This window comes from Saccharomycopsis crataegensis, assembly GCF_037102585.1.
Source record: "Saccharomycopsis crataegensis DNA, jcf7180000000075, whole genome shotgun sequence".
Lineage (NCBI taxonomy): Eukaryota > Fungi > Ascomycota > Saccharomycetes > Ascoideales > Saccharomycopsidaceae > Saccharomycopsis > Saccharomycopsis crataegensis.
Window position 1 is genome coordinate 626,158 of NW_027043822.1, and position 18,143 is coordinate 644,300.

At 37.3% G+C, this 18,143-nt stretch overlaps 7 protein-coding genes across 7 annotated transcripts; 1 reads left to right on the forward strand and 6 right to left on the reverse strand. All coding sequences in view use genetic code 12, as the record gives it.

Annotated features, from left to right (window-relative positions):
* Nucleotides 1–215: 215 nt before the first annotated feature.
* Nucleotides 216–1,421, forward strand: DASC09_024110 (uncharacterized protein; the record flags this gene model as incomplete). The annotated part of the gene is made up of 1 exon (XM_064996014.1): nucleotides 216–1,421. The coding sequence occupies one exon, from the start codon at nucleotides 216–218 to the stop codon at nucleotides 1,419–1,421; it is 1,206 nt and encodes a 401-aa protein (XP_064852086.1).
* A 2,107-nt stretch (nucleotides 1,422–3,528) lies between these two features.
* On the reverse strand, nucleotides 3,529–3,789 carry MRA1 (Mra1p; the record flags this gene model as incomplete). The annotated part of the gene is made up of 1 exon (XM_064996015.1): nucleotides 3,529–3,789. One exon carries the CDS (start codon nucleotides 3,787–3,789, stop codon nucleotides 3,529–3,531), a length of 261 nt encoding a protein of 86 aa, XP_064852087.1.
* Nucleotides 3,790–4,165: 376 nt separating this feature from the next.
* Nucleotides 4,166–5,035, reverse strand: DPC29 (post-initiation translation factor DPC29; the record flags this gene model as incomplete). Its single annotated transcript, XM_064996016.1, has 1 exon — nucleotides 4,166–5,035. The coding sequence occupies one exon, from the start codon at nucleotides 5,033–5,035 to the stop codon at nucleotides 4,166–4,168; it is 870 nt and encodes a 289-aa protein (XP_064852088.1).
* Nucleotides 5,036–7,417: 2,382 nt separating this feature from the next.
* DASC09_024140 (uncharacterized protein) lies at nucleotides 7,418–8,089 on the reverse strand (the record flags this gene model as incomplete). Its single annotated transcript, XM_064996017.1, has 1 exon — nucleotides 7,418–8,089. The coding sequence occupies one exon, from the start codon at nucleotides 8,087–8,089 to the stop codon at nucleotides 7,418–7,420; it is 672 nt and encodes a 223-aa protein (XP_064852089.1).
* Nucleotides 8,090–10,559: 2,470 nt separating this feature from the next.
* DASC09_024150 (guanine nucleotide exchange factor MUK1) lies at nucleotides 10,560–13,025 on the reverse strand (the record flags this gene model as incomplete). The annotated part of the gene is made up of 1 exon (XM_064996018.1): nucleotides 10,560–13,025. The coding sequence occupies one exon, from the start codon at nucleotides 13,023–13,025 to the stop codon at nucleotides 10,560–10,562; it is 2,466 nt and encodes an 821-aa protein (XP_064852090.1).
* A 461-nt stretch (nucleotides 13,026–13,486) lies between these two features.
* MET22 (3'(2'),5'-bisphosphate nucleotidase) lies at nucleotides 13,487–14,608 on the reverse strand (the record flags this gene model as incomplete). Its single annotated transcript, XM_064996019.1, has 1 exon — nucleotides 13,487–14,608. One exon carries the CDS (start codon nucleotides 14,606–14,608, stop codon nucleotides 13,487–13,489), a length of 1,122 nt encoding a protein of 373 aa, XP_064852091.1.
* Nucleotides 14,609–15,249: 641 nt separating this feature from the next.
* RIM8 (Rim8p) lies at nucleotides 15,250–17,829 on the reverse strand (the record flags this gene model as incomplete). Its single annotated transcript, XM_064996020.1, has 1 exon — nucleotides 15,250–17,829. The coding sequence occupies one exon, from the start codon at nucleotides 17,827–17,829 to the stop codon at nucleotides 15,250–15,252; it is 2,580 nt and encodes an 859-aa protein (XP_064852092.1).
* Nucleotides 17,830–18,143: the final 314 nt, after the last annotated feature.

An 18,143-nucleotide genomic window follows, 5' to 3' on the forward strand; every position in this document is an offset into this window, starting at 1 on the left:
AAGAAATCAAACGATTAAGTCAGAACTAATGAGAAAACATGAAAATTAAGTTATCTTGTATATATTATTTAAAGATTTATCTTTTGTAGTTTACGAATAATTCTTTCTTTTGTACCTTGTGATGTATGCAAGGCTTAATGTGTCGCTTTTTGTGCCAATATTTTCAAGGAAAAAAAAAAAAAAAAAGGGAAAATAAACACTACAGTATTATTAGGATGAATAGAAAGATTCTTAAAAGTAAAAAGACTCTTGTCAAATACAGCGCTATGAAAATAACACAACTCAAAACTGGTTTTTCAGATGGAAAGTCCTTAGCGCTATCGTCGTCATTGCCAAAGTATAGATCCACTGGATCCAGCAAGCAAAAGAAAAAGACAAGCAGACAAACGAGTAATCAAGATCCTGGAAGAGTTACGCAATCAAATCAAGGCACCGCCCGCTTTCTCGCTGAGGAAACCAGCAAGACACGTAGTAGATTGTCGAGATTGATGGCGGCGCTAACGAAAATTGTTGGAGATTTTATCATATCCATTATCATCGGAGGGATTTTCATTGTTCTTCAAACCAGGGCGGTGGTGGTAACGTTTTGGAAAATCATTGCTATTACTTCGTTATATATGCTTGAAGCAATGGTGTTTCTGATGGTTGGCCAGATCAAATTGATCCAGGTTTCCGTCCAGGCGCTTGGTTATTGGTGTGGCATTGAATCCTCTAGTAGTGAAGCGAATGCAAAGTCTGATAGAACGCAAAATGACCCTGGGGATTTGTTGACTTTTGGGGCTTTAAATGGATTGTTTTGGAGCAATTGCGGAGTGTCAATTACTAAAGAATTGGGACGTTTGGTGGTGGGGGATAGTAAATTGTTTGATGTTGGGAGCTTGAAAGATTGGATTTTGAAGGAATTCGAAATCTTAAGACCACCAAAGTTTGAATACAAAGTGGCAGTTGGACAAGTTGAGAGGATCAATATTATGCTGGCCATTGATAAACCATTTCAGCCACCGCCCCCACCACCAATGACAACGAGTAATAATAAAAGGCCTTCATCATTAATTTCGGAGGAAAGACATCCAGATTTACCCTTAGAGGATTCGAATAAACAATCAAAAGTTGGTAGATTGATTCATAGGAGACCGAGGAAACCTTATTTTTCAAGGGTTACATCAAATCCGCTAGGAGAGTCTGATAGATATAATATGTGGTATTCTTCCAAAAATATCAATGGCGGAACTATGAAAACTGATGCAGTCGGAGAATTTTTCAATCCTGTTTCAAGATCCAAGGTTACCAATACTTTAAACTTGATTGAAAGTTGTGGTGATGATTATAAAGGGCCATCATCGGCATTTTCGCCAATTACATTTGGCTGGGGTAAATACAATAACTCAGCTATTGAGGAGCAGAATCGGAATCATTTTTGAATGAATTGTGAAATAAGTGGATAGAATAGAAGAGATACTGTCAACGATATAAAACCGTAGATTACCAATTTGTCTCGAGAACTCTCTCTTTTGAAGCAATTCACATTTAGTTCGTGTAGGGAGACTTGTTTATTATCATTATTCTTTTCAAAGTTATATTGACAGTGTAACTTCGAGCAATAAGAGCAATCTGAGTGGTAATTAATATCAGGGAACTTTGACTGGAATTCCTGTTTGATTTCATCATCGATCACCAATAATAGGTACGATAAATCTTGTTCGTTTTCACAACGACAGAAGGTTTGGGCATAAATGCCGACGATGAGCAAGAAAATTGAAAAAACGAATGAAAACTGCATCGCTATTATTTGTAGGCCAAAAGAGACTGGCAAAGTAAAGTAGGATCAGCCAATAATAAGTATCTCAACACAATTGGAAAAGGACAAAAATTCATTTCTTCCTTTTCCTAACCATATGATCAGTGCATGGTGATACTTCCTCCGGCTCTCAGTACATCTCGTGCCATCACCCTCGGAATGAAAATATGTCAAAAAAAACTTTTTAGGTGTTTGTATGTCCCTGTCATATTATTCATTGCTTGATGAGGCCATGAACCCTGCCAATATTACCGATAATGTATATGTGTGTGATATTTGAATGAAATTTCAATAGATAAGGAATTGCTCGATAGCCCGTTGCAAAGGATAAAGATTTTGAGGAAGAGAATGAGAAATGTATTCTGATGATGATGGTTGGGAAGATATATCCAAGAATTAATCATCTTCAATTTAGATGAATAAGCTGTTCACTTCTTGCAATAAATGCTTTGTGACAAAGATATTGTTTTTATTTTAATGAAGTGTTGACACTTGGTGCCACATTTTGTTGAGAAATATGACGTTTCAATTGTAAGGGGGTGTTTCCTGATCGCTTTCTGCGGGACATTATAATTGGATTCCACCAGAATTCTTTAAACTATTTGACAGAGGTTGTGCAAAATTTCTCCAAATTTGTCAAAGCACATTTATAGAAGTTGGAATCGCTAGCATGCTAATTCGTTATAGCATAGATGATGCTCCTGATGGTTGAAAATTGTGCTACTGTTTCACACAAGATGGTGCGATAAATCGGTATTCTGAAACAATAGTAGCCAAGAAGAAGTATTTAGGAGCTTAGCTGAATACTGATTTTCTGAATTACTTAAGAGTTGTCCCATTGTTCTTCTTTTTTCAAAGTGATAACCAAGAACCCTGCCAATTCTCCTTATCAAGCCGCATTGAAGTCTCTGACTCCCACACCATATCTTGTTTTGATGTAGGAATTTGATGTCGGATGAAATTTGGTTGAACATACAAGCCTCATTCTTATTATTACTTGTCACAGGTTGAAGTTTAAGTTACTTCGAATTGCTAATGTTCTTTCTCTATCACTTTTGTGCTTTCTGAAAAGAGAACAGAATACTCTCAAACCCTTACGGAGGTCCCAGAGTTGGTATTGCGGGCACAAATGTTACCGAAACATCCACCACTCTTACATGCTGGTTTGGTGATTTGCTGCTTCTTTACACGGAAGCCAGCAACAGTTATATCAAATATCTGGAATGATAATACAGTCATGCAGTGACTGTTGGCAGAGTCTAATGGAAGGACATTCGGGTATGTATTTACTCAAAGAAAATTTCATTAGTGTGTGTGAGCAGGTAATAATAATTACAGATCAGTTATAAGATCACAATAATCGTAAAGCCAGAATTCAAAAAACAAGAACATTTTATTGGGGTTCCTAAAGTAAGTACACTAATCATATAGCCCTCTAATCGAGTATCAATAGTTGAAAGCCAGGTGGTTTTGGGGTATAACAACCGACGCACCGGTACAAGTGTTACCACAGTAGAATGCACATAATTTATTGGAGAACAGACCGAGAAATGAAGCAACAAATAGTATAAATATTTAAGGTAAACAAAGTAATACTGTCAAGAGAATATATGTAAAACACACACAAAAAAAGACAAAACGTTATAAAAAAAAGGCCATCATTGAAGAAAATCTGTCCTACCGTCTCTGTCTAATTTTGAATTTTGGATAACATTTATTTGCCCGATAATCTATTCGTCTTGTTCCAAAGCTTTGCTCAAGTGGGATTGGTCAGGGTTCTTCTTACCAACACGCAAGGAGTCATCATATAAGAACTTCTTACCAGAGAAGAAGATGGCAGAGCAGACAGCAACACCCATTGCCAAAAACAATGGGGTCATTTCCACTGGGTAACGGACGCCAGACTTCTTAGCGGCGTTCATGGCGCGTTGAGTTGGTCTCATGGAAGCAACACGGGCAGAGGTGAATTGACGGAAGGCAGTTGGAATCATTGTTTATGTGATGGTTTGATGTTGTTGTAGAAGTGTATTGTAAATGATATAACAGTGAAATTATACACAAAAATTAGGCAATTGGTGATTGGGGAAAAAGCGAAACAAAAAAAAAAAAAATCATGTGACCGGTGAACCCATTTTCTCTGCCACGCTGTGATTGGCTAGACTACAAAGTTTCTCGAAATTGACATAAGAATTAGACACTGGCAACTGATATCGCAATTGGAATTGGAGGAATTCTGCATCTATGAGAATTGTCATTATTTTATGGGCAGAACAAAATCCTATAATATATACATTATATACACGTAAAAAGAGCAAAGAAAAAAAAAAGACCTTCCAACTTTATAAGGCACCAGTCTCTCCTATTTTATTAGTTCTCCTCGGTGTTAGAATAAACATCTGTCACATCATCGAGATCTTCCAAAGATTGTAGCAATTTATCCAATTTCTCTCTGACTTCGACCTCTTCGACCTTCATGACCAAATCAGGCTTTGGAATGTAAGCAATACCAACTTGTTTGATTTTGAAATCCTTCTTCAATTCTACCGTGGCATTACCAGTATCTGAAGGATCGGTAGTGACCTCTAATAGTTTTGGCAAAGGAATCAAGTTCCCGTCTTTATCCTTAGTTGGCTCTTCATCATTTTCATAAACCTCGTAGTCTTCACCCCCACACTCAATGACCTTGTCAAATACCTGGTCCTCAGTCAAGGCATTCTGTAGTGGTAATTCACAAACAACGTAACCTTTTCTATCGAAATTAAACAATGAAGGCGATAACGACCCCCCGAACTTTGTGAAGCATGCTCTAACTTCCCCAATGGTTCTATTCTTGTTGTCGGTCAACGCTTCCACGACGAATGCCACACCAGCAGGTCCCACCCCTTCGTAGACCATCTGATCTAACTGTTTCTTGTTATCGCCAGTACCTGACCCTCTCTTGATCGCGTTTTCAATCACCCGTTTCATCACGTTGGCCTTTTGTGCTGCTTCAATCACCGTCGCCAATCGAATGTTCTTTGTAGGATCAGGTCCGCCTTCACGCGCTGCTACGGCAATGGCCCCTGAGAATTTATTGGAGATCTTGTTCTTTTCTGCGTCATTTTTGGCTTTATCATGCTTAATGGTCGACCATTTGTTGTGCCCTGAAAGTTGAGCCGGCGTTCTTGACAACAATCTCTTGGCTATTATCTGTCTGGCGGCACCAGAAGAGCATCTGATATTGAGAAATGGTAACATTGCTCCGCTATAATTATTAATATTGTAATTCTCGGGGATAAGATTCTTTAGTATCAATCTATACAACAAAATTTTCCCTGGAGTTTAGGTGAAAAACATCAAAAAAAAAAAAAAAAAAAAGAGATAGAAGAGCGCTGCTAACCTTCATCACGTGCAAGGTTATTCAACATGCAGAAGCAGAATATGATACTCAAAACTTCAATTGTCAAGAAGATTTTATGGCCAAATGATCCAGAGAGACTAAGGGCTTGTGGTTTAAATTGTGCCTCGAACCTAGAGTAGAATGTGATTGGCTTCTCATATGGATAATATTCTATAAACCATGTGTGGCTGCTGTAGCACTACATAATTGTTGTAATGAAAGAAGAAATCAACTATTATCTCATTCACTTCTGCTACAGAAAATGAGAAAAAAAAAAAGGAAATGAATTGTTGAAAACCTTGCTGGAAGAAAGAGGCCCATGAAATCATACAGTGCTCTGTATTTTCAGTGTAATTAACCTTTTGTGGCTCCAATTCTGTCTCTAGTATTCTTTCTGCTGCACCGTTGTCAAATGTTAGATTATCATTTTTGAAGGATACTTCTATATTATTAGCAGGATCATTATAATTTAAAGCACAGAAAGCTAAGTAGGATAAATAAATGCGTATATGGATAGTCTATAGATAAAGTCATTTGTAATGAAAGAGAAAGAAAAAATCACAAGCACAGCAGACCCAAAGACTTTTCACTGTTACCTGTATATTCTTCTTATATATATGTTAGATCAATATTTAATATATATTTCATTGATTCATAATTTTTAGATAAGAGGTCAAGATGAGATCATTTCTTCAAGGGCAGAAGGGGGTTATTGTAAATTGCGCTTATCAAACATAGCCATAAACTAATAAAAGATTTGAGAATCCAGTTAGAGAATAGTCAAATAGTAGCGGAATAGAGCTGATGTCTGCAAAAATTTAAATCTCCTAGCATATTTGAAAAATTGAAAATTGAGCATAGCTCACTCAGCCTGAGCTTGAACTTGATAAATTTAAGAAAAAGAGATTCCCGAAGATCACCAATGTACAACCAAAAGATATTTAATAGCAAAAAGAAAAACAAAAAAACAAAAAAATAGAGCCCATCTAAAATAAAAAATCGCACTGCACCAAATATACTACTAGCAGATCGCATATGTTTTTCCCCTTTTCGTACACGAGAATGCTGGCTGCTCTCCCCCGGAGGGGTTCATCTCCCTTTTCTTTTCTTTTGACATTTTTGTATACTAAATATGTCAAGATATTTGACACCGAGCCTTAATTCGTGTAATATGAAGCACAAACTGTATATATACAAAGACACATAAATATAATGTATATGAAGCCCCTCGCTTCCCCTCAAGGACTCAGATTCCTTTTATTTAAAGAAATGTTGCTTCTACTTAGACCTTGGCACAGAATAACCAGCGCTACTTGATGATGTTCTGTAGTAAAAAAACTCCATGGAAAAAAAAAAGCTTTGCCTGGTGAATGATGACGTGGGAAAGGATATATATGTATATGAGTACAGCAATATTATGTGAGGTTATTCTTACTATCGTTAAATTTTCTCGCGGTTCGAAAGGTACATAATTCAACTCCTTTACAGTTATCCTCAACCACGAGCCTGCTGATAGACAAATGTACATGCTTTTGAACATTCTAGAAACAAATGCATGTATTTCCCTCGCTAATGGCCTATTCCAATGTGCTCGATGGTAATTTTACTACGATACATTTTGTAGGGCAATGACACAAGAAACCCTTTCCAATTACATCAATAAATATGAATAATCATAATTGCTGCTCAATCTTGGATATGACTATACTGCGATATATAGTGATGGACATTAGAATGAGTGGAAAAAAAATGTACATTATTAACGAATATAATAATTACCAGATTAGATGCGATTAAATTAAGAGTGACATGCAAAATTGACAAGATGCAGAAGAATTTTCAATAGCATGGGAATTAATAACGGCATACAATTGTTTAATGTAGCTAAGAGGAGAATCAATAGTCTTAATTAATTTCATTATAAACAAAAAGCAAGAAAAATCGTGTCATACCAAATCAGCAAAATAATTAGGCACTATAAAAAAAAAGCAAAAAAATCAGGAAAACAAAACAAATAAAGAGATAATTTGAATAAATAATTAGCATGATGGTAAGGTATAGTACAAATTATTAACAAAGGGAACGAAAAAAAAAAATAGCAATAGACAAACCATGTCAGCAAATGTAGAATATAAAAAAACAATTAACCCTAGAAAAAAAAGTAGCAGGAAACAGAATCAACAAAAGAAAGCTTCAATAAGCAAAAACAAACGTAAATGAATAGATATCAAACAAACAAATCAAGAGCTTAATAAATCGTTAGTTTGAGCATCATCAATAGTTTTCTTGAGGGTATTAGTGTTGTTGTTATTATTGAGGTTATCGGCAGGTTTGAAATTACCATTTCCTTGGGTTGACTTTCTTTTGACATCCATGCTATTATTAATCAAGTTTTGAAAGTTTCCACCAGCCAAACTACCATTAACGATCATTGAGGAATGCTGGCTGATACTGCTAGTAGTGCTACTGGCACCAATCATGGATAACGAGCTGTTGGAGTTGCTTGAGTAAACCAGATTTCTGGAAGAGTTTGAGGCAGAGGTTGAGTTACCAAATTCGCTAGGTCTTCTGGCAAAACTTGGAATGACGCTGGAAGCTGAGGTACTGGAAACATTTGATGACGATACTGTGTTCAAATTGTTGGATGACTCCTGGGTGTTGTATAATGGACTAAATCTGCAGACAGGGTTAGGATTGGTGTATGTTGTTGTCACGACTTCTTCGAGAGAATATGGACTGTTTATTGTTGACGACTCTTCAGAGTTTTCTTGGTAGCTGACGGAGGAATAATTGACACAACTATCGCTGTTTCTGTTGGCAATTGCGTCTGCAGCCTTCTGAGCTTTCTGCTGTTGTAATCGTTCTTGACGTTCTTTAAGCTTTTGTAATCTCCATGACAAATCTTGAGACATTTTTGAACTGGGAATCTGGTAATAGAAATTGAATGTAAAAAGAACAGTTGGAAAGAGATACTGGAAGGAGAATATTTGAGAAAGCAGACAGAAAAAGAGTTGTCGTTTTTTTTTTTTTAATTTTCTTTTCTAATTATTGAAGTTTATGTTGATCAAGGTTATATATAATATCGGTTGATCTTATTCAAAAAAAAAGTGTGTAGTAATGGTGAAGAGAAATGAATGGCATTAAGTATAAAAGAAAAGAAGAAAAAAATTTCCTGGGACTCCTCGAAGGAGATACCCGCACCCCACTTCCTCCAACAGGAAGAAAAACATGCAGGAAACCACCCCCGCTCCTCTAAAACTTTGTTTTCTGAACAATACGTCAACGTGCATAGAGACGCGTGGTGAAGAAAAAGCTACTTTTCCGAGTGCCATCCCGTAGTGTTTTGTGCTCTACGCATTGTGATATTCTTCATCTTATTATTCAACAGCAGGCCTCTAATTGTGTCTATTGTACTATACACCTATCCGACATCCTACTGATCCTACACAGTGTATTGTGTGAATCTGTTTCATCCTCTCCCGTTCAATAGCAGGTATGTACAACAGAAATCATGCAGTGCAAGTGTAGGGATCTTATATGAATCGAATGGTTGTCACTTAAGTAGGGTTTATGGCATTTTTGGCGTACGGGCAATGAATAACTAATGGCAGGGGTTAGGTTTACATCGTCTACGCCATGCTTAGGAATATCAGATGATCAGGAGTTGTGTCTTCCACTGAGTTGGCCTGGAGGGTAACGTCAACTTAACAAACAATACGTGATCTTCGGCTATCTCTGCCCAGTTGTTAAATATTAATATATATATATATATATATATCTGACCACTTTCTTCGAGCCCTTTTGTTAATTTTTTCAATAAAGTTTAATTACAAGCTGTTGTCAAATTCCAACTTGAATTTTTCTTCCGTTTTTCTTTTTTTTCTTTTTTCAGTCTCTTTCTGACTTCCACTCAAGAGAATAATAGAAAAAGTTGAAAAAAAAAAAAAGACTCACGAAAAAAAACAACAGGGAAATGAACACCCCAAAACTGCTGTTCGTATAGTTGGCACTAAAATTATATGTCACTTAAGATAGCATTAGCGTTAGGTTCACAATTGACACTTGAAATTCCCCCAGCCTACGTTGTAGCATGTGTATACTCCGATTGTAATAGCTCCATGGATATCAGTTTCTCGCGCTAATAACAACAAATTTCTCAATTTATGTAACAATAAGAACGATCTGTCAGCATTTCCAAGGAATATTAAAATATTCCCGAGGCCTGGCCACCTCATGCAGTGGAAGCCTTTTCCATTAATTGGGGGCAAATGGGCCAATCTGGCCCATCCCAAATTTCAACCATCCAATTAACCCCAAGTGAAGCTCGTGATTTTCCTTTTTTTTTTTTTTTTTTTATTCACATTCTTTACTTTATTGTTTGGTGGTCTCTCAAAATCTACTTTCCCGCTTGCGAAAGCCAACCAATGTTTCATCGCGATGTATTCGTGGCTGTCACGTTTGGCACAAGCGATTTTGTAAGATAAATCCATCGTGCGCCTTTGTTACGGTGCATTATTCCAAACCGCACCATTCACACTAACCCGAACTTCGAAATGTTAGTGGCAAAATACTAATGTCTTTGGGCTGATTTTTGCAAATTTGCGTCAATGACCGCAACACTGGATGACGATAAAACGGCTACAATGTTTATAATACTCGCCAGTTCTTCTCCCCTAGTATAGTCATGGTTGTTACTATTCAAATCCTGAGCTTTCTAAACCTCTTGATGTAACTTGAGTTGTTCATTCATATATATATATATATATATGCCAATTCCATATTTTTTTGATCGGTAGAAACTTGTTTATATACAACAAAGTTTTAGGCTGACGCTAAACCCCATTCTTATTTAACCACCTATTCTTTTCTTTTTTGCAAATAACCACGTTAGTATCTACCGACGCAGCAAAATTATTACATAGGTCTTCAGTATGATATACGTGTTACTACACGAGAAAGAAAATTGTACCTCAATAGTCACATAGTAGCTAAAGAAGTCATCTAGAACATGTATTATTATTATACGCGATTCCCCACGTTATCACCGTTAATAACTATGTATTTTGTGATCAATTTTGCCCACTGAAATCGGAATTTATCTATAGATAGAGGTTTAAGGTGATAAATGAGGAAAAAACTTATGTGAACTACTAAACACTGGAACGAAGGATTTTGTTCGGCGCATGTGTCAATGGTGTGGCTCATTGGAAGTATATGCTTGAAAAAGCGATGATAAATAGTTATACAATGCATTAGAGAATCAACTAAAAAAAAAAAAAAGAAAAAGGGATAAAGAAAAAAAAAAAAAAAGAATTGAATTTCCAATTCAAAAAACCAAAAGGAATCGATCGTGTTTTCATCTAAATGGCTAGTATGAAATCTTCAAGAAATGTAACCCACCAAAAGATTATAGTCCTCATACAACTGCTTCAACTCCTTCATCGTCATTTCATCGAATGGCTTGTCCATCTTTTTGAAGCTTTCTGCATTCTTTTCTATCTGATTAGTGTTTGTTATTGTAAGATCGTTACCATCGTCACCACCTTGTTTCGGCGCGACAGTGGTGCCTGAAAAAAGCTTTGGCGATACCTTCTTGCTCGATGGCGACGATATAAACAAGCCAGTTCCAGAAGTTCCTGCCCCCGAATTACTATCTGCTGATCCAATAGAATTGACATCATTACCGGCCAGGATTGGGAACGTGGTGGAACTTGATGGTGATATTGGTAAGTTTGAACTAGAAAAGCTTCTCCAACGAATAAATTTATTCAATGGATGAGAATGCAGCAGCGGTGGCGGCTGTCCATTGTGGTCCGGGGTACTCGAAGAATCAACTTTTGAAGAAATAACTCCTTCGGTTATTTCAGCTTCAGCAATCGTTTGAATGCTATTGGTTGCCGAAAAAACATTGTTGAGGGTCGAATTAGATCTATTTCTTGAGTTGGACATAAAACTATTACCAGAATTCGATCTGCTTCTTCCCCCACTCAACATGCTGCTCAATGAAACCCCACTACCCGCTACATTGCTGGGATTTAAATCGGGACCGCCATTATCATTGTTAGTGTTTTGTGAAGCTATTTTATTACCAAGGAATTTTAATGAGTTGTCAAATGCTGAACTTAAGTTTTTCAATCCTTGGTCCGCCACATTCATCACAAGCCCACTAGAAACTTCAGATAATGTCAATGGTTTAGAATTACCTCCGGAATTTTCGACATTATTGAAAAACGATAGACTTCCCTGTCTCATAATTGGCGCTGGACGCGCGCTATTGGAAGAGTTTGTAGAAGATGGGCTGATGCTATTGTGATAATATGATAATGATTCTTGTACCGTATTTTTGATAAAGGTCATGGAATTTGATTTTGGGCGATTAGGTCTGTTGGTGGATGAAGTAGTTGGATCTTGAGTTTGAGGAATCGAAACATCTTGAAATAATGGTAGATCAAGTGGTGATAAAAGCTTCTGTAAATCAGAGAATGTTAAATTATCGAAAAATGTGATATTGGCATCCTCATCATTGAACTGCTCGAGCTCTTCAACTACCTTCTTCTTTTCGTTATAGTTTTTATTATTGAGCTTCGAGCGTTTTGGCGGGTCTAGTTGCTTTGATTCTTTCAATTCATTAAAAGTGTGATCTTTATCATCGTGCTTATCACCCAGTTTAAATTTGTTGAACATCCGTTTCAATTCGTCATCATCGAGATTCAAGTCTCTTTGATAGTCCAAGTTAATGATAAACGTCAATAACGCCTCGACGTTGGTAATATCATACGAATAACCCCCTCCAAGATCCTTCATCCAGAAATTGCTGTTTCTAAATCTTTTGATATATTTGAAATTAAGAAACAAGTTCTCCACATGCTTATGGACGATAAAATAAATAAATATCGGCAAAGCAATGTCGGCATTGATGTAGCCAGATGACGTATTTGGACAAGATTCACCACCATTTTGATATTTATATATCAATTTGATCAATTTATCAAAGGAGTTGGAGATAATCAACAATTTTTCCAACGGGCTTTTCAAATAATTAGACATATTAAATGATTTTTCAATTTGGGCTAAATCATTTTGGAAGGTTGCCTCACTAAATCCGTTTCCAAACTTCTCCATATCAAAATCTAATTGTTCGAGTTTCAAATGGATAATGTTTCGTAATACAAACGACTTTTCATAGATTTTCAATTGGATCTTCAAATCATCCAAATTGTTCTGGTATATTTTGTGAAAGATAAGCTGGTTACCACAGAGTGTAGCTTCCATATGTTCGATATAATCATTGTGGATTTTCCCAATCACTGCCTCATCGGTCTCTTTTGCGGTAAGGTACGTCAACGCTCGAGCCTCAAATTTATGATAAAACTGTTGGAATAGCCCTGCCACTTGATCCGTCGACAATGGCTTTGAATATTTTGGGGCTTGTAAATCTCGTAAAAAGATATCGATCGATTCCAGTAATTTCGATGGTAGGTTCACCGTTTTAAGGTCTCTCGTATACTCAAGCGTAATTTGATGGGCGTGTTTCTCTTCCTTGGTATCTGTAAGCGATACAGGAGTGGTAGCAGCAGTGACAGCTTCATTAGTGGCACTACTCGGTGGCTGAATCTTGTTGTCATTTGATGAGTTGATGCCAGAAGAGTCTTCAACTGAGATAGGGTCCTCGATTGTTTGTGTCACTGGTGAGGCAGTGCTAACGGTGGGAGACGTCGCTATTACACCATTTTCTTTTCCCATTTTTACTATTTCTTCCTCCTGATAGTCTTGTTTAGTATACGACTCAAGGGTCGCTGTGGTTGATAATTGAGATCGCTCAGGGTTGATTGGAGGTGTATGGAACATGATGTTTCCTTGATCTAGTTCATTCTACTGTGTGCAGCGTACGTGGCCAGAGGAAGGGCAGTGAGATATTTTTTTTTTTTAAAAAAGGGGAAAGTAAAGAAACAGAGAAAACTTTGTCAGCAGAAAACAATTCAGAACAAAAATGAAATAAGAGCGTTATAAAGCCTCCTTCTCGTTTGGTTGTCAGTACTCTCTGTATAAGCCCAAGGAAAACAAAGGAAGAAAAAAAAAAAAGAGAGCGACAGGGGAACATAACTTTTAATGAGGGTGTAGGGCCCCTGGTATTTAACGACACTACACAATACAACATGATAATTGCTTATTATTATCTGAGAACAACAAGGTATATTAGGGAAGATATAGTTGATAATAGGATTAATAATTATAATGATGTATTTTTGATATTATCAGAAATTGCTAAAGTTCCATTCCAGTGTGCGCAATTTCAAAAGAAATTGCCATCACAACTTTACCAGCTCCTTCACTGCCAGAATAAACTGTCCATGGAATTGTTTGCTTCCAGCAATAATTCCCTTTGATTCCAAGTATCGCCCACGAGTGAAGTCCAAGTCAACCCCGTTCATATCTGTAGCCACCCCACCACTCTCTTTAACCAACAAATACCCTGATGAGTGATCCCAGATTTTCTCACGATAACCCATACTGAATGGCAATCTCAAGTACATATTGGCAACCCCGTACGCCAACAAGCTATATTTACACTGTGAGTCCAAGTTCACAGTTCTGTTAGGAGAGATCCCCAAAAGTTTCTTAATTTGTGACTGCAGCTCATGATCCGAATGCTTGGTCTCTACCCCTTCTACAATAACGTTTTCCTTGATCGATGGCAAATTGTTATTCATGAAAATTCTTTCAGTTTGCAGATCAAATGGCGCCTTGATATCTTCAAACAACTCTTGGACGTATGATCCCTTGTTTTCCATCGCGGTGAACAACAACCCTTTGGCAGTACTTGGGTTTTGTTTCAAGTAATCATTCAAATTGAAGTTGGATTTACCAAAATCGTGGGTCTCGATGATCTTCTTAATATTCACCGGCAAGTTAGGACATCCATTGATCCCCACCCTGATCTTATTGCTAACCATCAACGATAAACATAATGCAAACTGGTCGTTTCTTAAAAACCCTTTTGTCCCATCGATGGGATCCAACACCCAAAACCGGGCATCTTTGCCCCCTTCGTACCCACCTTTATTCAAACTTTCAATGATTTGCGATCCTTCGACAATCGGCTCGAATTGAAACTGGTGCAAATTCCGTTGTCTGAACTCGATATCGGTCTGTTTGCAATACTTCAAAATTAGCGAGACCAAGTCTTTTCTGGTTTCCAAATCATCCGAAGACTCCTCGGCCATAAACTTGTCATTAGGGAAAAACTGGGTGATCGACGATATTATGATTGATTGTACTGCAAAATCAGCAATGGTCACTGGCGAATGATCTTCTTTGGTGATGGTTTTCGAGGCATAAAGTTTACTGTAATCTTTAAGGATCAATTTAGAAGCAATTGCTGCTCTTTGTACTGCCAATTGGGCAATCAAAAGTTCTTTCTCATAAACCATTTTCCTTTTTTTCTTTTTCTGCTAGTTATAAAATATATATGTGGCTGTATAACTTTCCTAATTATGGTGTTATTGACAGGACGGTGATGAGATGTCACCTTTTATGCTACAAGCAAGAAAAAAAAAAACACCCAACATCGGTGCGTGCGAATAGAGAAACCAGGAATAATGTTCTGATAACAATATAACCTTCGTAGATGTATAGGGAGTGCAAATTGTGAGAATATAGATATAAATTAATTCAAGAAATTTTGAAGAAGAGTCACAAGTTCAGAGAAAATAAAAAGATTTGATTCTTCCGATCTTACATTATCTATTACTCAAAAGAAATTTCCTAGTCGAAGTCCCTTGAATATCCTTTGATGAAACACAATAGAATCAACAAGAAAGAAAGAAAAAAAAAAAGGTATGTTGAATATCATGCAAAAGTAAGCCAGTGATCTTGGGTATGGGAGATCAAAAGTGCAAAAATAAAAAAATCGATAACCAAGCCACATATAAAACAGATAAAGAATCTTTCATCAACCAATATAGAAAGAATCAACAGAAAAAAAAAAAGAAAATAAAAGTAAAAAACAAAAAAGGGGGAGTAAATCGCATCATCGTCTGAGAGGTTGCTTTTCTTTCAGTTACCGTGGCTACTACCTGTCTGCAACTGTACTATTATGTTTACCAGTTTCATCGTTGGTGATTGTCACTTGAGACCCTGTGTGGGCTGAAACTGCATCGCCATTCGCCATGGTCGATGTTACCGATGATATTGACGTATTAGTTGATGTCATTGCCGGTTCATACTGAGGAACAAAGTCAATGACCTCTTTTCTCAAGACATTTGTAACTGAATACCCATCATCTTCTGAGTCATCACGTTGGATATCTCCATTGGCCGCATTATTTCTGACACTATCATCATTGATAGATAATGAATTTATTATATTGTTTTCAAACCCTGGGTTTGAACGTACGCCGTTGCAATAATCGGATTTATAAGGACGATCAGTGGAAGGACCCATAATGGTATAAGGCACATTCGTGTCAGATCCATTGAGATACCCTTCTTCATTTCCAGACTCTTCAAGCACCGGAACAAGGGGAACACTAGAAGCTGAATCAATCAATCTGTCACCATCTGATAAGACATTTGGCGGCTCATCAGTAAACATCAGCGGAGGTTCAGACGGAAGTAGAGATTCCTCATGAAGTCTCACCCGTTCCTTTTCAGATAGTGGCGAGTCTGCCTGTAAATTCTCGTATGCTATTGGAGGTAGCAATGGCGGAGGTGGTGGGAGGTCAACGTCAAAGTTACTTGGGCTATGTATAGCGTCATTTGAAGATCCAATATTATGAATTTCTCCTGCAGTATTGTAATCTGGAGATTCTCTCATTCGGTTATCCGGAGAGTTTCTGTCCAAGTTAGATGAGGTGAGAGAATCAACTCTAAGAATCTCATCACCATCTTCACGGGTTCCTAGAATTGGCACAGGACCGTCATTTCCTTCTACCTCGGCAACGCTAGACGCGTCATTATTATTAGGAACTTCTGATCTTTCAGTACCAATAATTATCCTTCTATTAAGAGATATCACATTCTTTAGTCTCTTTAATTTATCAACATTGATAATTTCTTGATCGTAATCCCTTCTCTCAAATTTCTTGTCATCATCATTATCAATTACTTTGCCATTTTGGTGACTTTTCGACGATTTGCTTGAGTACTTAGATGACGCCTCCTTAGATTTCAAATCTGGAGAGTATTCATTGGTTCCATCAAAGGTCAGGGAATGATTTTTACTGCTGAGATTCGCCACTACCTCGATGTAATATTCAAAACTAATCAATGGAGCTCCACGAATTGTTGGAAACGAGTCAAAGGGGATCTTTATATTAGTATTCACTTCAAATTCCAAAGATGAAGGATCAATGTATAATGGTTTGACCACCTGTGCCAAATCTTTTCGGAAAGATAAAATCCCCCCTTCTGGGCTATTGTCGATTTTGCATATTCTGATCAAAGTAATAATGATCCCATTTAGTGACTTCACGTTTTTGATATGCTGCAAACGGATTTGGATAGGGACCAAATCATTGGCCAAGTACGCGATAGATTGCGTTTTTATCACCATTTTGATGGTGGCATGGTTCAAGGTCGAGGATGAGCTATTAAACGCTTTGGAGGTGAATAAAGTACCGGAAATATTATTGAGGATCGAGGAATTAGAATCATTTTCGCCATTTGCATTGGTATTGTTGTCACTGCTTCCATTACTGTTGGAACTTCTAACCGAGTTCAGAGAATTCACCGTCGATGACAGGGATAAGTTCTTAAGGAATTTTTTTTGAGGGCTCTTCACTATCAACACACTAGGTTTGGGCTGTGGGAATTTATTCACATTTATAGGACATTTAATAGTGATGTTTTTTTCGCATTTGGCAATGGTGTCAAGGTCTTTTGTTGTCAGTGATTTTTTAGAATCAGGAGTATTAATATGGGTATTTCGCGAGGTATTAAAACCTTCAACCTTCTTGCTAATAGAGAACTTGAATCGACCATTATGATTATGATTATGATTATTATTATTATTATTATTATTGTTATTGTTATTGTTATTACTTCCCAGTTTTCGAGATTTTTGTTGATCATCAACCGATGATTTGGAAGGTCGCTGTGAATCGCGTAATGGTGAAGAATATGTTAAAGATGCCGGCGATGATGATAATGATGACGATGATGAAGGTGATGGTGATGACGAAGAAGCTTGAGTGGATTTTAAATGGAGATGAGCTTTGAGGGAATATGAAATGGAACCTTTTTCAAATGTTATACTGGAAAAGATATTTTTTCTTGGTAGTTTTATGGAAAAAGGAAAGCGATGTTCGCCTTTGGAAAGACCCGTCACTTTGTCGGCATGGTTGTCCCCGTACAAGTATATCGATACAGAGAACAATTTGGCCTTTTTATTTGTGATACCTTTGCTTCCCCCATTGGTCTTGATAATTCCGTTGATGGATAATGATAGAAGGATGTTCACTAATGGTTTCTTTACCACGAGACTCACCGACCCTGTGATGTAGTCGCCTGGATGGTAAACCTTATGGGGGTTGTCGAGGACAATGTAGAACTCATCGATGGCATTAAGGTTCTGGAAAAACAAGTTCTTGGAAAAATTCGATAGGACGCTGTTGGTCTTTGATGGAAGAAGACTGGACATCGACTTCTTCATTATTGATGGGCGCAGTGTGTTGCGCATATATATAGAACTATATATATATATATTTAAAAGATAAATATATATATATATGTATGTGTATATACATGTACGTGAGTGTGTGCCAGCAGTTACTGATTAGTTCCCCTTCTGTGGTGATAATGGTCTATGGTCCAAGAGTCAACCACCTTCTTATGTGTGTGTGTGGAGCTGTTTTGGGGTATATGTGTCCGTCAATCAAGAAAGTATTCTTGGCTAACCGTTCCCACACAATAAAAAAAAAAAATCGTCACAAAAAAAAATGCCACCCCCGGGGGGTGTCGCTTGGG